This window comes from Mustela putorius, unplaced genomic scaffold, assembly GCF_011764305.1.
Source record: "Mustela putorius furo isolate JIRA1106 unplaced genomic scaffold, ASM1176430v1.1 tig00000174_pilon_pilon_pilon, whole genome shotgun sequence".
Lineage (NCBI taxonomy): Eukaryota > Metazoa > Chordata > Mammalia > Carnivora > Mustelidae > Mustela > Mustela putorius.
In genome coordinates this window covers 31840326-31859361 of record NW_025421304.1, presented here as the reverse complement: position 1 = coordinate 31859361, position 19036 = coordinate 31840326, and the positions used below count along the sequence as shown (strand labels likewise).

The window sequence follows — 19036 nt, the reverse complement described above, 5'->3', positions numbered from 1 at the left end:
CAGGCGCCGGTTGGGGACTTCTTATACGTCGCGCGCCCGCCGGAAGGTCCCTGCCTTTAGAGCTAATGGCGGACGCCGGTAGGTTGAAGCTGGCGGTGGCTTAGGCCTTGAAAGAACTCAGCATCTGTCGGATATCTACGCCATCCTTCCTGCTGCAGGGTAAAGAAGAAGGCTCCCTCGTTTCTCGGACCTAGGGAGGCAGAGAGCGGTCATAGGAGGGTTGGCCGGGCTTCTGGTCGGGTTTTGAAGCAGCCTAGGCCCGTAAGGTCCAGGCCAGGGAAAAAGGTGGAGGGGATTGCTTGGGTACGAAAACGACTTTCAGGAGTCGTCTCCCACTTCCGTCTCCAAGGTGGGAACGAATTCCGGATCGAAGTAAGACTTAAAGAAATTGCCCGGCTTTTAGGCCCGGGGGGTGGGTGAGGGGAGGGGTTAAGATGGACGTAAACGACACGCCAACTGTAATGTAAGGTGGGAAGACTCCGTGTGTTGAAAGCGTAAATAACGGAAACAGTTTTTGGTGCCAAGACCCTCTTTTGAATTCGTGTTTTGGTACTTGGGCAATTGATTTTCAATTTTATCATTTGCAAAGTGGGGGACACTAGTATCTATTCTGAAGATTTTGTGAGGTTTGAATGCGGTGATGTTGCTTTGGCACAGGGAGAAGGGATGGAGGCTAGAGAATGGATGGAAAGGAGCTTTTTGCTGTGCTTTTAAAGAATTGTGAACCGTGTGTGTGTAACCTATGCAAATACAAGAACGTGCAGAGCTGCTTAGTTTCTTGACAGTTAAGGCACACAGTTTCTTAATGGTACAGATCCCAAAGATTTTACCACTTATTAATGATCTCAGGCAGGTGATTTAATTTCTTAACCTCAATTTCTTCATCTATATAATTAGTATAATGAGTTATTTGTAGGTAGTATAGATGTAGTTAGTATAACTCGTTAGTATTATGAGTTATTTGTAGGGATTTGTAGGGATTAGAGGCAAAGTATACAGCCTGGTGCATGGCATGTAGAATGCTCTCTGGTTATAAATACCGTTATTCGTCAATAAGCTTTACTGTATGGGTTCTGCCCTTCAGCCAGAAGTTCCTTTGCAGAAATGTCTGTTAAAGTAAGTCTCCCAGCTGATATTTTTGTGCTTTTATGTGCTCTTAGCTTGTTTTGACTCCGTACAACTGCGGCCTGATTGTGGAGTTGTGAGTATCTCAGTGTTGCTGCCATCATGTTCCTATACAACTTGACCTTGCAGCGGGCCACAGGCATCAGCTTTGCCATTCATGGCAACTTCTCTGGTAAGATATCCAGTTAACTTTCTTTCTGAATTAAACTTTAAAAAAAAAAAGATTTTATTTATTTGATACAGGGAGAGACTGAGAGAGGGAACACATGCAGGGGGAATGGGAGAGGGAGAAACAGGCTTCCCGCTGAGCAGAGAGCCTGATGTGGGGCTCAATCCCAGGACTCTGGGAACATGACCTGAGCTGAAGGTGTGTGCTTAACGACTTAGCCACCCAGGTGCCCCCTAGGACAGAGTTTAGAAATAAATGGTATATATTAGATAGCAGCTTTAAAAGTTGTTTGAGATAATCCATCGAACTGCACAGGTAAGAATGTGATTTTCTAGTATAAAAGCTTTCAAGCTGAGCTAAAAAGAGCCTTTGGAAATAATTAATTCTATGAAGTTAAACGTGTGTTAATAATGACTTGTAGACAACTCCCAATTACGCAGATTGTTGGCAAATTTTAGAAAAATAAAAAGGGTTTTTAAAAAGTACCTGTTGAGCATTTTTCTAAAAAGATTTTCTATATTTGTGAGAGAGAGAGTGTGCGCATGCATACATGGACACACGCAGGAGGAGGGACAGAGAGAGGAAGCCTGAGGTGGGGCTCCATCCTAGGATCCTGGGATCATGACCTGAGGCAAAGTCAGATGCTTAAGTGACTGAGCTACGCAGGCGTCCCTATGTGCCCCTTTTTTTTTTTTTTTTTTTTTTAAGATTTTATTTATTTGACAGAGTGAGAGAGGGAACACAAGCCCGGGGGAGCTAGAGAGGGAGAAGCAGGCTCCTTTCTGAGCAGGGAGCCCAATGTGGGGATGGATCCTAGGATGCTGGGATCGTGACCTGAGCTGAAGGCAGACGCTTAATGTCTTGAGCCACCCAGGTGCCCCTGTGTGACCATTTTGTAAAAGTTTTTCTTTGATATCACTTTTGTTAAGTCTTATCAATTCTAGGAATGAAATAGAATTTAAAAAAATACCCCAACTTAATTATATTTATCTTGAGTGGCATTTTGACCCGTCCAGTTTACTTTTTGGACTAGTTCTGATTATTCATGATCTTTATTGTTTTGGTGATCTAGGAACCAAACAGCAGGAAATTGTTGTTTCCCGTGGGAAGATACTGGAGCTGCTTCGCCCTGACCCCAACACTGGCAAAGTACACACTCTACTAACTGTGGAAGTATTTGGTGTTATCCGGTCACTCATGGCCTTTAGGCTGACTGGTGGCACCAAAGACTACATTGTGGTTGGCAGTGACTCGGGTCGGATTGTTATCTTGGAATACCAGCCATCTAAGAATATGTTTGAGAAAATTCACCAAGAAACCTTTGGCAAGAGCGGATGTCGCCGCATTGTTCCTGGCCAGTTCTTAGCTGTGGATCCCAAAGGGCGAGCTGTTATGATTAGTGAGTGACTTGATCTATTAAGTATATCTTTGAGACTTCATAGATTCTCAGTTTGGGGTAATAGTGCTGTGCTTTTGGCAGTGTGCCTGTAAGTTCCTTACCTGGGTAAAGTTTGGATCACATTTGGATTAATGCCATGGTTTAAAGTTGCTTTTCCTTTTAAAACAATGGCAATAGTCTTAACACACCTTTTTTATTTTCTTTCTGGTTGAATTAGATGTTTTCCCCATTTCTGTGTAGCAGAAAACCTACAATGAAATGATTGTACATAATTAGGCAGTGAATATGGTTGCTTTCATCAGCCTGAAGTGATGATTCACATTCATGTCTCTTCTCTGATGTATCTCTTGAAGAAACTTCTGTGTATCTGATCAGGCCTCCAGAAGGCAACTCTTTTGACAAGTCACAAAATCATTAGATTTAATTCAGAGAATAAAGCTGGCAATTTTAGGAATTAACGTTTTGTTTCCCAGTATCATTAAATATTGGGCACGCTGAAAAGTTTTCTTGAAGAATTAGTGGGATATTAAGATCCCTATTAGGAAGGAAGGAAGTAAAGTTCTATTGTCTATTTTACTGATAGCAAAATCCTAATTAATACACTTGTGGAGTTAATGTTGGCAATTAATAATTTTAAAGAAAGCATTGTGATGCGAGTCTGGCTGTTCTATAAGCCCTTCTTTACATTTTCTGGAAATTTTATTTGTTTTGTCTTCTTTATCTGTAGGTGCCATTGAAAAACAGAAATTGGTATATATCTTAAACAGAGATGCTGCAGCCCGGCTTACCATTTCATCTCCCCTAGAGGCCCACAAAGCGAACACTCTAGTATATCATGTGGTTGGAGTAGATGTGGGATTTGAAAATCCAATGTTTGCTTGTCTGGAAATGGATTATGAGGTAATAGGGACTCATTGACCCCCTGCTCTCTTCCTCTTTACCCCTTCTTGCTTCTCCCCCTCCCCCCACACGATGGTTTCTTTGATTCACCTCAGTGCTTTCCTGATTATTTCTTCATTGTGTTGTCTTGCAGTTATTTTGCTAACAAATCTTTTCTGTTTTCCAAATGTCTTATCGGGAGTCTTTGGAATGTTTCACAGCTTAACTTTAACTGTATAATAGCACCTTACTCCGATTCGAACAATCTCCCTATAAAAATGGTATTTTGGGGGGAAGAGCTGTTTGAAAAAGGAGGTGAAACTGTATGTGGGACTTTTTTTTCAGGGAGGTAGTGAAGGTTGGGGCATACTATTCTTTGCCTTGAATGGAAGGCTGTAGCCTTCATTAGCGGGAACCTTGATCCCCAAAATAGAAGACCCAGGTTTGTGTTCCAGCTCTGCCATTACTTAGTAGTGTGAACTTTGGTAAACTGACCTTTGCTTCCCCACTCATGAGGTGGAGGGATCCTAATGCTGGGTTTGTGCCATTGTCCTTCTTTATAGGAAGCAGACAATGATCCAACAGGGGAAGCAGCGGCCAATACTCAGCAGACTCTTACCTTCTATGAATTAGACCTTGGTTTAAATCATGTGGTCCGAAAATACAGTGAACCTTTGGAGGAACATGGCAACTTTCTTATTACAGGTATTTTTTTTTTTAAGGTTTTTTTTTTTTTTTTTTTTTTTTTTCATTTGAGAGAGAGGGAGAGAGCAAGAGCAGAGGTGGGGAGAGGGAGAAGCAGACTCCCCACTGAGCAGGGAGCCCAATGTGGGTCTGGATCCCAGGACCCCAGGATCATGACCTGAATTAAAGGCAGAGGCTTAACTGACAGAGGCACCCAGATGCCTTTACAGGTACTTTATTCTCAGAACTACTCTGTACGTTTTTGCTTAGCCCATTTTATATGCAAACCTAGGAGAGTTTACTTACGAGGGTTTGGAAACTACAATCTATTTGTGGTAAATCTAAGTACCTTGCCTATGTTTCATGGAGTGGCTGACTCTTAACCTTCTAATGGGGGCAGAGAAGAAAGGATGGGGAGAGTACGCAGCTTGGAACATTGATCACTGTTGGGTGCTCCGATATTTCTACTGTAGACAGTCTTTCACTGTCATTAAGAAAGCTAAAACCCAATTCTTTGAAAAGACAAATGAATGTCCATGAATTTAAAAACTTAGGTGAAATAGAAATGTTTTTGAAGGCACTTCCCAAAATTGACCCTATAAGAAGTTAAGAACCTGAATAGACTAGCATCCATTAAGGAAATTGCAGCAGTAGTTAGAAATACTCCCCAAAAGATTTAAGGTCCAGAATTTTTAGGGATCTTAAATTTCTCCAGAGATAGGAAAAAAATAAAAAACTATTGTACCTCTTTATGACCCTAATGTAACTTAAGTATCAAAATTGGGAAAGGTTAGTAACAAAAATCTATATATGTTGGTTATGGTTATAAATACCAAAACCTAAGGTCTTAGAAAATTGAAGTCTGCTTTAAATGCATCAGAGCTAAGTAAGATTTTTATAGGTGTTCAGAGAGGTTTACGATTAGAAAATCAGTATCCAGGGTGCCTGATGGGCTCAGTCAGTGGAGCATGTGACTCTTGATCTTGGGGATGTGAAGTTCCAGTTCCACGTTGAGCTGAGAGATTACTTAGAAAATGAAACCTTGAAAAAGAAAATAAGTGTCAGTTTAATTTATTATATTAAAAGACTAAATGGGACATGTATATTTGTAGTCCTGTAAGTTTCTTCTCCACTGTCTTGGGGAAGACAGTGATTCAGTCCTTTTTGTGTTGAGTCATTTGCACTTGAATTGATGTCTAAAGTGAAATATGCCCTGTTGGGGAAGATTTTGGAGAATAAGATAGCTCTTGTCTTTGAACATTAAATCTTAATTAAAGAGGCCATGTATTAAACAGAATAACCTTGGACAATAGATTACACATCTCATTTTCTGTAACATTACCATATGTTTTGCTGTCAGGTCTTCATTTGTTCACCAATTTTTTTTTAAGATTTAATTTATTTGACAGAGAGATCACAAGTAGGCAGAGAAGCAGGCAGAGAGAGGGGGGGAAGCAGGCTCCCTGCTGAGCAGAGAGCCTGATGTGGGGCTCCATCCCAGGACCCTGAGATCATGACCCAAGCCGAACGCAGAGACTCAACTCACTGAACCACCCAGGCGCCCTGCCCTGTTCACCAGTTTTTTATTGAGTCTCTACAGTCAGTATGTGCAGAGTCAATCTTCTGCATGAAGAATTATATGTGGTGTCTCCTTTAATGCAAGGTTGAGTCTGGTGATGAATATGTCCAAGTAACAAAAAATTGCCAGAGAATGTATCAAACGCCATGACAGGGTAGAGGAGAGGTCTCTAACCCAGGGAAGGAAAGGAATATGTTAGAGAAATCTTTCTGGAGAAGAGCTCTATGCTGAGACTGGAAGACTAGTTATTTAGGTATTGGGTGGGGGTTGGAGGAAGGAGTTTCTGTTGTGGACAAGGAGAGTGAGATGCACAAAGGCCCATGTACAAAGAAAGAACATTGTTCGTTCAAAGAACTTTTGGAAGCTCATGGATCAATAGAACTAAAGGGCTGTGGTGGGAAGGTAGCTACTGAAGGATTTTATTTAACTTATTTTTTGTTGATGTGATTGAAGGATTTTAAGCAGGGAATAATCTGTTAAAGATGAGTATTTTGGAAACATCACTTCCTTACATTTTGGCTAATTAAGTGGAGGATAAGAATGTAAGCCAGATTGGGAAGCTGTTTTACTAACTCAGGGGATTGGCAGCATGAGCGCTGCTAAGAAGGTAGACTCAGAGCTGTGAGGGGACAGAGACTTGAAGAGGAACACCCAGGTTTCTGGTTTGGTCTGTTGACTGATAGTGGTGTTCTCTGAGATGGAGGACCCAGGAGGTCGAACAGATTTGGGAAGAAACTTGAGTTTGTTCATGAATACAGTGTATTTTTAAGCTGCATGTGGAATATCCTTGTAAAAGTGTCCAGTACATAGTTGGGTTATAGGGCTAAAGATGAGAACTGAGTTTTGACTCAGCTAGAAATTTTAGATGCGGCATCATGTACCTGCACAGGCTCAGGCTACCCGAACTGCACTCCATCCTTGTCTTATGCTAGTATAGGGGAAAAAGAAACACTTTGAATATTTCTTAGTCTCAGGCACTTACACCTTCATCCAGGTTGGGTTGAAGGAGAGAAGGAACTGAAAGTTAAATTGTAATTCATATTACATTGTATCATTGTTAAGTTCTGTTTTTTTTTTTTGTAGTTCCCGGAGGGTCAGATGGTCCAAGTGGAGTGTTAATCTGCTCTGAAAACTATATCACTTACAAGAACTTCGGTGACCAACCAGATATCCGCTGTCCAATTCCCAGGAGACGGGTAAAAATCTTTGCCATAAGAAAAGATGCTGGTGTTTGTGAAGTTAATTTATTTTTTGTAATTACAGTATAGCCTCTTAGTTTATTTGTTGTGAGGTTTTAGTTTCTTTGTAAATGTTTGTAATAAAACTTTTTTTTTTTAAGGATTTTTTTTATATGATAGATCACAAGTAGAGAGGCAGGTAGAGAGAGAGGGGGAAGCAGACTCCCTGCTGAGCAGAGAGCCCAGTGGAGCAGAGTCCAGTGCCAGGCTCGATCCCAGGCCCCTGAGATGACCCGAGCCAAAGGCAGAGGCTTAACCCACTGAGCCACCCAGGCGCCCTGGTGAAGCTGGTATTTTAGTGAAAGCAAAACAGATTTTTTGAGAAAAGGAATTAAAAACATGGTTTCCATTTCAGAAGAATCTGTGGGTGATCAGTTTGAAATTCCTGCATTTCTAGTTTGAAGAAGCCAGACATATTTATTGGAGATAGATTGTTTCCTACTGTTTTGTCTTTTTTCCAACGTACAGGAAATTTTAAAGAATAGAAAAATGAATTCCTGTTTGTCTTTTATATACAAAAAAAGATGCACCAATTTAATGTTTTATTGCATTTGGATTTTGTTCCTTTTTTTCAAAGACTTAATTTGTCAGGGGTCCGGGGAGACAGATAGCACACAAGCAGAGGGGAGCTGCAGGCAGACGAAGAAGCAGGCTTACTGCTCATCCCTGCTGAGCAAGAAGCCCAATGTGGAACTTGATCCCAGGACCCTGGGATCATGACCTGAGCTGAAAGCGGATGCTTAACTGACTGAGCCACCCAAGCATCCCTTGCGTTGTTTTCTTATGCTGTATCTGTATACATTTTTAGACAAACGTTTTGGAAATAAGTTGCAGTCATCATGACATTCTAAGAATGTCCTAAGATAGATCTCCTAAAAAGAACTTCTCCTACTGTGTAACCACACTACCAATGTCATGTGCAAGAAATATCGTGTTTTGTGTGATACAGTTATCTTATGTACAGTTCATATACCAATTTCTCTCATTGTCCTCCTCAAAGGTACCCTTTAACCTACTTTTTCTGCCCTTTTAGAATATTTTGTCTCACCTTTGTTTGCTTTTGGTCTTTTATTGACTTTTTTTTGAGGGAGGGCTAATTTTCTTGAAGTTTGTCCCATTATATTTTTCCATATGGTTGTATCCATGTTAATATTTTTTGACAGAAACATTACAGAAGGAGTGGCATATTTCCAATTCTGTCACATTAGGGGTACAGAATGTTGGTTTGACTTGGTGATGATAAATTGTTAAGGTAGTGTCTGCTTGTACTGCTTAATTGTGAAGGTACCTTTTCCTTTTTGTAATTGGTGTGGAAGCAGGTGGTGAATTTTGAGGTGGTAAATAGTCTTTTCCCTAACATCTTTTCACACAGTGCGTTTCCCCTCAGTTCAGTTACTACGTTGGTGGTTAAAAGTGGTGTTTTATCAATTTTAATCTTAACAGTGTACTGTGGAAATTATTAAGGATATGCAAAGTAGAATATAATGGACTGTATATCCAGCTTCGGCTAATCCCGTTTAATCTCTGCTTCCTCGGTCTCTTCCTTTCACTCCTCGTTTTATATCTTTTTAATATTAACTTACAGGTCCTGGGGTTGAATCTTACAGGTCTTACTTAGTTGATCTAATATATGATATCCAGATAAGAGTCCATGAATTTTAGGAAATCTGAGAAGAAATCTGTCAAGTTAAATTCTTGGTAAGGGGTGGGAAGTTCAGTTTGGCTCATCAGACATTTACTGAGCACCTAACTCTTGTGCATCGTACTTGGTTTGGGGAGTATAAAAACATATAAAACATGTTTTGCCCTCGAAGAACTAAGTCAGTGGGAGAAATACAAAATGTTGGAAACATTAAAAAAAAAAAAAACCAGCCAGGATTATAGTCAAAGAGTTGCCTTGTCAGAGTTAAGGAAGATGATGTGGAACAAGGCTAAAGAAGGACAGTTTGGACGGTAGTGTCATGGACATGTAAGACTTTTCTTCATAGTCTGAAGTGATGGCTCTTTAAATTTCATATCTTTGACATTTTTCTCTGAAGAAAGTTTTTTTCTTACTCACTGGATCAGAATGTAGAGTGAAATTGTGGCGCCTTTTTTTTTTTTTTTTTTTTTAAAGATTCTATTTATTTATTAGGGAGAGTGCATGCACCAGCAGGCAGAGTGGTCGGCAGAGGGAAAGGGAGAAGCAGGCTCCCTGCTGAGCAGAAAGCCTGACTGGCAGAAAGCCAGTCCCAGAACCCTGAGATCATGAGCTGTGCTGAAGGGAGTTGCTTAACCAACTGAGCCACCCAGGTGCCCTGTGGCTATTTTTTTATACACAGGCTTTGTCACATAGTTATAGTAAACAATAATTTTGGCTACTGCATTTTATATTTTGGCGAACAGGCTTCTCTGGGTCAAAACTTATAAAGGACTGTGGGGTTATTTCTAGGCCTTGGGTGGGTGACCTGTATGATCCCTATTGGTAAGGTGCTGCGTTCCCTAAATAAGTAGTACTCATTTCTAAGTTGTTGGTTCTATATTTGACTTTGCTAGAATGACCTGGATGATCCTGAAAGAGGAATGATTTTTGTCTGCTCTGCTACCCATAAGACCAAATCGATGTTCTTCTTTTTGGCCCAAACTGAGCAGGGAGATATCTTCAAGATCACTTTGGAGACAGATGAAGATATGGTAAGCAGACTGTGGATGGAGAGGGGAAAAAAAGCCATGAAGAAACACTTTTGTTAGGTTAGTCTGGTTTGATAAAATGTCCTATGGTATTCTAGTTTTCATATATTTAAATAATCTTAATTCAAAAACTGGTACTTAGGTGTACATTTAAGGTTTACAGAGTGGTTTTATAAACCATCTTCAAAACTACTCTGAGATAGGACAGTTAATACTTTACAAGTTAATAAAATGGAAGTAATATCTTAAAAAGTGGTTGTCTAAGGTGTTAAAGCTTTTTATTTGTGCAACTAGTATAGAAATGTAGGTTTTCTCTGGTTAACAGATTCCTGGTCTGGTAGTCTCATGTATAAGACTGAGTAATGCCACTTCTGGTGAGTAGCAAGAAAAAGCTCTTGATGTCTACTGAAAGCTGGTAATACACATGATCACTGTTTTCATCCTGTATAGGAGCTCTGTGAACAACTGAGCAATTTTTTGGATACCAGTTCAGCTCAGGAGTTGGCAGATTTTTTTTTGTAAACGCCCAGTAATAAACATTTTCAGCTTTTATGGGCAATATACTCTCTGCCTCAACTATACAACTCTGCCATTATGGCACAGAAGCAGCTATAGGAAGTACATAAACAAATTAGGCTGGTCTTGGGTTTTAGTTTGGTAACCCTGGATTTAGATACTGAGGACAGTATTTTATTTGCTCTTCTGCTTCTGCTGTCTTACAGTACTGGGCTACCTTCTGTGGCCTAGCTTCACTTGCCTACATGGTAGAATCTTTTTTTTCTCTTCCCTCCAGGTTACTGAGATCCGGCTCAAGTATTTTGATACTGTGCCTGTTGCTGCTGCCATGTGTGTGCTTAAAACAGGCTTCCTTTTTGTAGCATCAGAATTTGGGAACCAGTGAGTAATCCTTTTATTACCCTAGTTCACCCCCGTTATTATAAAAGTTGGCAGGAGGGAGATGTGGCTCTAAGGCCAAAGAGTTTTCCAAAAGAATGTTCTAGTTTCTTCAAAGGTTTTGCCCTCCTTTCCCCTTTACATTGTTTTTCTTGGTTATTTACTCTACTTCAGTGACTTCAGTCACTATCTTCAGGTAACTGCAAAAGTAGCTTCAGAGGTGATCTTTCCTGAGCATCTTGCTGGACATTTTATTGAGTATTTGTGAAACTACTTTCATGTTCTACCAAGGCTTCACTTGTACAAATCTAAAGTTGAAGCTTGTCAGTACCCACAGCTGCCTGGCCATGTCACTAACCTTCCCAACCTCAATACTTCTGTTAATGGCTAATTGGTGAGTTCTAGCAACTTGAGTTTAACATCTCAATTTTTGTGGACAAAAAACTACTTTCGTTTGAGTGCTAACTTCTCTTTTTAACTTCTTTATCCCTTTTTTTATAGTGCTAGTCTAAACTATTTCACTAGTTTTCTTACTACATTTCATTGTCTTTTCCTGTAAAACTTGTTAAGCAGCTAAGACAACCTTGATGAAATCCTTTCCCTTATCCCTGTGTTAAAATCTTTGATGACTTTTTATTACCAAATGGATAAAGTCTGAACTCTAGCCTTCAATTTAAGACCAATATCTAAGTCTCCAAATTACTCAGTGACTTGGTCTTGCCTTTTATTTTTAGTTTAGGTCTTGCCAGTATTTGCTAAAGTCTCTGCAATCACTTAACTAATGCTGTTTCCTCATGATTAAAATGAAGTCGTGTCTAGGATTCTAGAATTCTATCCCATTTCTGCCTTTCTCCAACTGTTTTTCCTTTCTTAGACATTCCTGTTAATCATCCTTACTGACTTTATCAGAATTTCATCCTGCACTTATGAATTTAAACTCTGGCTGTATTTGATTAACACACAAAGATGCACCCATGATATTCACTGTAATGCTATTTGTGAACTCAGAAGTATAATCTAAATATCCCATCAGTATGGGGCATGGTCATAAGATACGCTGCCACTAAAAATGTTTTCTGTATGCTAAATGCAGTGTATGGGTTTGTTTAGATCCTGATCTAAACAAATCAACTTTATAAAAATATTGAGACAGGCAGGACACAGTTAAGCATTTGACTTGATTTCAGCTCAGGTCATGATCTCAAGGCGGTCAGTTTGAGCCCTGCACTAGGCTCCACATGCAGTGCGGAGTCTGCTTAAGATGGTCTTCCCTGGGCACCTGGGTGGCTCAGTTGGTTAAATGTCTGCCTTTGGCTCAGGTCGTGATCCCAGGGTCCTGTGATTGAGTCCTCCATTGGGCTCCCTCTCCCCTTCTTGTTCATCCTCTCTCGCTTGCTCTCTCTCTGTCTCAAATAAAACCTTAAAAAAAAAAAGACACTCTCTCCCACTCCCTCTGTTCCCCTCCCCTGTGTGTGTGTAGGCTTTCTCAAATCTTTAAAAAGTGATAAAATATTGAGACAGTGGTAAAATTTGAATACTATTTGAAAATATCAAGAAATTAGTATTATTTTGGAGAAATGGGAAATAAAATAAGACTGGTCATGGGTTGACCTTTGTTGAAGCTGAGGATTGGGCACATATGGATTCATTAATTATACTGTTCTCTCTTACGTATGTGTTTAAAAATTTCCTTAATAAATAGAAATTCTAAGTGAAACATACTGATCTGAAAAATATTTTAAGATACACTGCTTATTTAAAAATAACTTTTTTTTTTAGAATGATGCAGTTCTTTAAAATAAAATTACATACAAAAACTAGGAAATAAAAATACTGGAAGTAGATCCAGTGAAATGTTATTGTGAGTATTCTGGGATACTGCTAGGATTATGGGGGATTTTTATTATTTGCTCTTTTACTCGTTTCCCAAAACTTTCTGGTTTGAAATTTATTTCTTGGGGCAGAGGGTAGAAAGACTGAAGTATACAGGCAGGTACTTATCAGACTGGGATGGGTTTGAGCTTGTGAGAAATTATCCATTGAGGCTGAACTGAAGCTGAAGTCTGGAGCACTTAAAACATGCTGATTTGCATCCTCAGGAACAGGTACTGTGGGTATTAAATCATAAAGCAACCTATTTATCAGGCATTTAGCATTTAGTATTTACTGTTTTCCATGCACTGTTCTAAGTGCTGCAAATAACATAATATCAGTGCATAACGTTCTCAGTGAGACAGTGCCCTTACCTCAGTTACACTATAGGGAATTGGGTCACAGAGCATTTGTGGAAGAAATTTGTTCAGACACCTAAGTCCCAGACCATCTGGTTCCAAAGTTCTGCTCTGAACCACAACACCCTAGTCACAGACACTTACAAGATTTAACCAACCTTCCCTCTAATGGGAGGTAGTGAGCCTAGCATCCTTTTGGTTATCTGGCAGTTAGTAGATACTGAAGGTATTTTTGTCAGGTGGACTCTATCATCTGTGTGTACACCTCTTGCCTGAGTGAGGAATTTATACTAATTAACTTTTTATATGTGTATCTTATATTTTCAGTGCTTTTTTTAATTACATTTTTTTTATACCTTGTTGAAGGATAATCTATTTCCTTCTTTTGTAATTTAGCATAGAATCTGATGTGTTTACCAAAAGTGTTAAATGTTGAGGTTTATTTGGTAAATATTTCTTGAATAGCTATGTATTTCAGATGTTGATTTAGTCATTTTTATTCTGCTTCTAAAAAGCTAAACTTACAGTTGTTTAAAGTGCTGTATATTAAAGGCCCTGGTCTATTACTTAAAGGGTTAACGTGACCAGTGATTTGGTGTTTCTTTTTTTTTATTTTTTAAAGATTTTATTTAACCCCCCCCTTTTTTTTTTTGTAAATCATTCCACTAAGTATTATTAGCTAGATTACAGACAAGAGAAGGACAGAATGATTTTGTTGCTTACTACCTTTGATATGTTGATGTTTTGTTTCTGCGAATGATACTGTAATGTCTGTATGGGGAGTGTTTTGGGGAATAATACTGTGATATTTGCATGTTACTGCAAAGTGACCACCAGTTCTTATTTTCTGTTAGACTTGGCCTGATTTTGGTTAACATAGGAAATGGTTGTAGATTTTGTTTGGATTTCATTTATGTCATTTTATTTTAGGGACTTATGTGGAAGTGATCAAATTTTTTTCACAAATTTTACAAATTTCACAAATTTCTCTGTGACACAATTCCCTAAAGTGCAGTTGGGATTTTTTAAAAATTTTATTTTGTATATTCCATTTTATTTGACAAACACTGGTCTTCCTAGGTTCCATGCATACGCAGTTCTACATACTCATTGTGTTCTATGGGACGGTACTATTTATTTTCATAAATTGATACAAGTGACGAACGTACAGATTAAAAATATGTAGCTGGTTAAGAGGCAGAGCTGGTATTCAGACCTAGGTACTCTAGTGGAAGCCAGGTGCTTTTAAACACCATGGTGCTAAGGTCCTTTACTGTACCAATCTGAAATCAGTAGTCTTTTTTTTTTTTTTTAAGTGATCTGTGCCTAACCTGGGGCTTGAACTCAAAACTCTGAGGTCAGGAGTTGCATCTTCTATTGATTGGGCCAGTCACATGCCCCCTGAATTCAGTAGTCTTAATTTTTTCATCCATTCTCTTTTAAGAAAGAAGACCTGACTTAGATAAACAGATTTGAAACTAGGACGCTGACTTAATAGTGCATGTTAGAATTTTGATTAGATCTTTGGAAAGTGCTTTCTGAGCATTGTGTTTATGGTAAACATAATCTTTAGGCAGAAGGTTTTTAATTAAATTTTTTTGTGCTTCTCCCCAGTTACTTATATCAAATTGCACATCTTGGAGACGATGATGAAGAACCTGAGTTTTCATCTGCCATGCCTCTGGAAGAAGGAGACACATTCTTCTTCCAACCAAGACCACTCAAGAACCTTGTGCTGGTTGATGAATTGGACAGCCTATCTCCCATTTTGTTTTGCCAGGTGTGGGTCTTTCCAGTCATTTCCACAATGAACACTACCAGCCAAATGTTTTTGTATCTGAATGAGTTGAAAGTTTTAACTGCAGTTAAATTAAGATATAGTCTAAGAATGAGGTTCATCACCGTATCTGTGGAAATCACCAGAGTGTAAAGGTGAAGCAGTTAAAGGTGAAAAGTGGAGAACTAAAAACCACTCCATCAATCCTTAGACTTTTAATTTTTAATTCTATAACTTGTTTTCAATATAACAATTCTAAACCATACAAAAGGTAAATGGTAAAATTCCTACTCCCAATCTTATTTTCAACTTTCTATTCACCGAGGATGCCGCTATTAACAGCTTGTGTTTGCTTACAGGGATTTTCATTGGATCTGTCAGTGCACGTATGTGTTTGTGTGTGTTACATGTTTCTTTTTTTCTTTTATTATTTTATAGAGAGAGAGTGTGGGGGGGGTCAGGTGAGAGGAGAGGAAGAGAGAGAATCTGTTGCAGGCCCAGCACAGAGCTCTCTGATGCAGAGCTTGATCTCAAGATCTTGAGACCATGTTCTGAAACCAATAGTCTGACCCCTTAACCCACTGAGCCTCACCCCTTTCTTTTTAATGTACTTCATAGTGTTCTGGAATTGATCTTTTAGCACTTAATAGTTATGAATATTTATCGTCAAGGAACACCTCTATCTTATTTTAACACACCATTTCTTAAAATTCTCCAGAGTCCTTTTGATCAGTCCGGAACAGCTTTTTTAAATACATTCTCAGGGAGGAACCCAAGGTAGCCAGGATGGGGACTGTGCCCCGCTGGTGACACTCAGTTGTAGAAGGAATTTTGCCATGCCTTTGTATCCTGGATTGCTGGAGTTTGAGTGACCATTAGGCACCAGCCCCTGTCTAGTTGATCACACTTTTAATGAAGAGAGGTTTGTTTACTGAGTGCTTGGAAAATGAGTCAGCATTAAGTCACTATTTCTGGTAAAATTAACCATTCTTTTTTTTTTTTTTTTTTTTTTTGATATTTTTATTATTTGACAGAGATCACAAGCAGGCAGTGAGGGGGGGGCAGGCTCCCTGCTGAGCAGAGAGCCTGATGCAGGGCTGGATTCGAGGACCCTGAGATTATGACCTGAGCCGAAGGCAGAGGCTTTAACCCACTGAGCCACCCAGGCGCCCCAAAATTAACCATTCTTGACATTAACTGCTTTTGTTCTTTCTTTTTGAGAAATTAGCCCTGAGGCAGTAGAAAATACTAAGTAATTCCTAAATAGATTGTTAGTGATTCCCCCGCATTGGAATTTGAAGAAATAATGGTATAGTTTGTAGATAAAGGATAAAATTAGCAGAAAGTTCAGGTGTCTGTAGTGGGGCTGAGTATTTTTTTGTGCCATGGTGTCTTTACTAGCCTGGTGAGGCAACTGGATTTCTTCTTTGAATAATGTTTTCATATTTATTTATTTTTAAAGATTTTATTTATTTAGAGAGAAAGCACGTGCATGTGTGCGCGCACATGTGAGCAGGGGAGGGGGCAGAGGGAGAAAGAGACTTTCAAGCCAACTCTGCACAGTTTGGAGCCTTATGTGGGGCTCAGTCTTATAACCCTGAGATCATGACCTGAGCAAAAATCAGGAGTCAGCCTGAACTACCCAGGCGCTCCTTTTGTTTTTTTTTTTTTTTTTTTAAGATGTTATGTCTGAATCATATTTTTAAATGCATGTAGTAATAAACATAAACCAGGATAACAAGGTAATTTTTCAGTTATGAAAAAGTAATTGATGTGCTTCTTTATCAAGGCTTTATTTAAATAACAAGATGGTGCATTTGAAGTAGGTGAGTTAATTTTTTTAAGGAAGAGATCATTGTGAAGGCTGTATGCACTCAATGCACGTTTGTCTGTGTTACAGTAAGCTGTATTGTCTTACAGTTAAGAATTTTCACTTGAACTGACTTGTTTGACAAAACTAGTACAAATGATTGGACTCATTATTGACCAAAAAATGTACTGGAAAGCAGCTAGATGTCTGGGATACCAGCATAACACATGTCTTCCCCGTTTGGTGCCTAAACAATCAGGTGTTCCCCAGTGGCTAGTGAGTTACATTGTAGGAGTATTTGTTGATAAGGCAACTTCGATAATGTGTAGTCTAGCAGATCTGTTGAATGTAATTTTGAAGTAGTGATGAGAGGAATAATGGGAGGTATATAAATTTTAATGTTATATGAATAAAGTCATTTTTATTGGTGACACAGTCCCTGATACTGTAATAATATTGTAGTTTATATTTTTAGTTGAAAGGATATACTAAATTTCAGTTCAAGGTTCTATAACACTCTTTTTACTCGCTGTTAAAAATTTTGCTAACTGAAAAACTGATACAGGCCTTTCTTTCTTAGTAAAGTTTGTTGCTTCAAACTGGTTTGCTTTTTCGAACACGAGGGTTTTCCCCATAATGCTACACGGCTTGTAGCCAATATATAATCTTAGTAAACTAACAAGTACTTTGTCCCCCGAGAAAATCAGGTTTAGTTTTGAAAACCTGGTACAAGTAGACTTTTTTTTTGCCTTTTTCTCTGTTCAGATAGCTGATCTGGCCAATGAAGACACACCACAGCTCTATGTGGCATGTGGTAGGGGACCGCGATCATCTCTGAGAGTCCTAAGGCATGGACTTGAGGTAAGCTGGCAATTTTTATTTAGATCATCTGCAGGGTTTGGAGAGAAGCATTGAAAAAGCAGCTTATGGCTTTATTCTAGAAGATAAGTGATTAATGTCTCTGTGAAAGAAAAAATGTTTTTCTTTGTCCTCTTTTTCCGTAACGAAGTTTAAATTTCCGAATCTTTATCATGTTAGTACGAGAGACCCATTTTTAAAAATTGGCGAATGGGGTTGAAAGGGGGGGGAGATAACCCCTACTGGCTCCACATTAACCAGCTAAAACATGGAGGAAATCTGCATGGAGCATTTTATTCTCTTTTCTTCTAATCTTGGTCTGTATTCAAAGTTTTTAGGTATTAATGTGTTTTATTTATTTATTTATTTTTAAAAGATTTTATTTATTTATCTGACAGAGAGAGTTCACAAGCAGGCAGAGAGGCAGGCAGAGAGAGAGAGAGGGAAGCAGGCTCTCTGCTCAGCGGGACTCATCCCAGGACCCTGAGATCATGACCTGAGCCGAAGGCAGCGGCTTAACCCACTGAGCCACCCAGGCGCCCTATTTATGTGTTTTTAACTATATTAATACTGTATATTTTATTAAGTTTATTTTTTTATGTTGTATTCTTTTTAATTTTTTTTTTTTTAAGATTTATTTATTTGACAGGCAGAGATCACGAGTATGCAGAGAGGCAGGCTGAGAGAGGAGGGGAAGCTGGCTTCCCGCTGAGCCGAGAGCCCGATGCGGGGCTCGATCCCACAGCCCTGGGATCATGACCTGAGCTGAAGGCAGAGGCATTAACCCACTGAGCCACCCAGGCTCCCCTAATGTTTCTGTAATATTCCACTGTAGTGGATAGATCAGAATTTATTTAATTCTTTATTGCTGGATCTTTTAGGTGACATGGACACTCAAATCCCACATCCTCTTGGTTCTAGAGTTGATGCTTTTTTTTAGCAAGTTCCCTGGTGTTGATTCTGTTAAGAGCAAAATAAAGCTTCTTACGGCAGTTTGCTTTAGAGTTGGGGGTTGGCACGCTATAAGCGCTCAGTGACCCACTGCCTGTTTTTGTAAATTTTTATTGGAATACAGACAAGATGACTGACCTTGGTTTTGAATTCTGGCTCTACCACTTAGTAGCTATTACTAAGCTTTTGTTTCTTCTCTTCTATAAAATGAGCTTAATAATAGTATCTGTTTTAAAGATTGTTGTGTGAATTAAGTGAGAGAATGCATAAGAAGCACTTAGCTCAAAGTCTGGCATAGAGCATCTTTTTAATTTATGCTAGCTATTAATACTGCTGTTTCAGGGTATTTGAAAATTTTTTGGCTCTGCCAAAATACTCATCAGGCTAGTAATTTAATGACTTAAATCCAATATATACTAACAGTTTTTGATCACTCATCAGATACCATCCAGCATTTAACAAAAGCTAAATTCTCCACCAGAAGTGCATATGTGCATTAACAGAAAATTTTGTGTACAGTGTAAGAGATAAAGGATCCAATTAAGAATTGTTGTTTTCGAGTCTTCCACCCCCTCCCACTTTTTTCCAGGTCTACAAAAGATCTCTGTTACACAGAAAAACATTTTGAAATTGTTAAACATTTTTTTGTTCCTCCATATTTATTTGTTGAACCTTGTTATTAAGCTAGATTATGGTCTCTTTTGAGCAGGGTCACTGTCACATGTTATAGAGTATAGCACTCCTAACACTTAGGAGTTATTGGTGATGAAGT

General features: G+C 38.9%; 1 protein-coding gene and 2 non-coding genes across 4 annotated transcripts in view; all 3 read left to right on the top strand.

Annotated features, from left to right (window-relative positions):
• Window positions 1–21: 21 nt before the first annotated feature.
• The window catches only part of SF3B3 (splicing factor 3b subunit 3), a 41935-nt gene continuing 22920 nt past the window's right edge, over window positions 22–19036 (top strand). The window contains exons 1-10 of one of the 2 annotated variants that reach the window (XM_004754029.3): window positions 22–159; window positions 1161–1297; window positions 2367–2693; window positions 3421–3593; window positions 4136–4277; window positions 6919–7031; window positions 9609–9746; window positions 10537–10640; window positions 14483–14648; window positions 17221–17316. In XM_004754029.3, the coding sequence (XP_004754086.1) occupies window positions 1228–1297; window positions 2367–2693; window positions 3421–3593; window positions 4136–4277; window positions 6919–7031; window positions 9609–9746; window positions 10537–10640; window positions 14483–14648; window positions 17221–17316 (1329 nt within the window). In that variant the 5' untranslated portion in view covers window positions 22–159; window positions 1161–1227. Of the gene's footprint in view, window positions 160–194; window positions 212–1158; window positions 1298–2366; window positions 2694–3420; window positions 3594–4135; window positions 4278–6918; window positions 7032–9608; window positions 9747–10536; window positions 10641–14482; window positions 14649–17220; window positions 17317–19036 lie in introns of those variants that run through there. The other variant, XM_045076293.1, reaches the window with a different exon arrangement.
• On the top strand, window positions 2993–3072 carry LOC123391053. The gene has a single exon (XR_006605692.1). It is a non-coding gene; the product is annotated as a small nucleolar RNA SNORD111 (small nucleolar RNA).
• On the top strand, window positions 9059–9144 carry LOC123391054. The gene has a single exon (XR_006605693.1). It is a non-coding gene; the product is annotated as a small nucleolar RNA SNORD111 (small nucleolar RNA).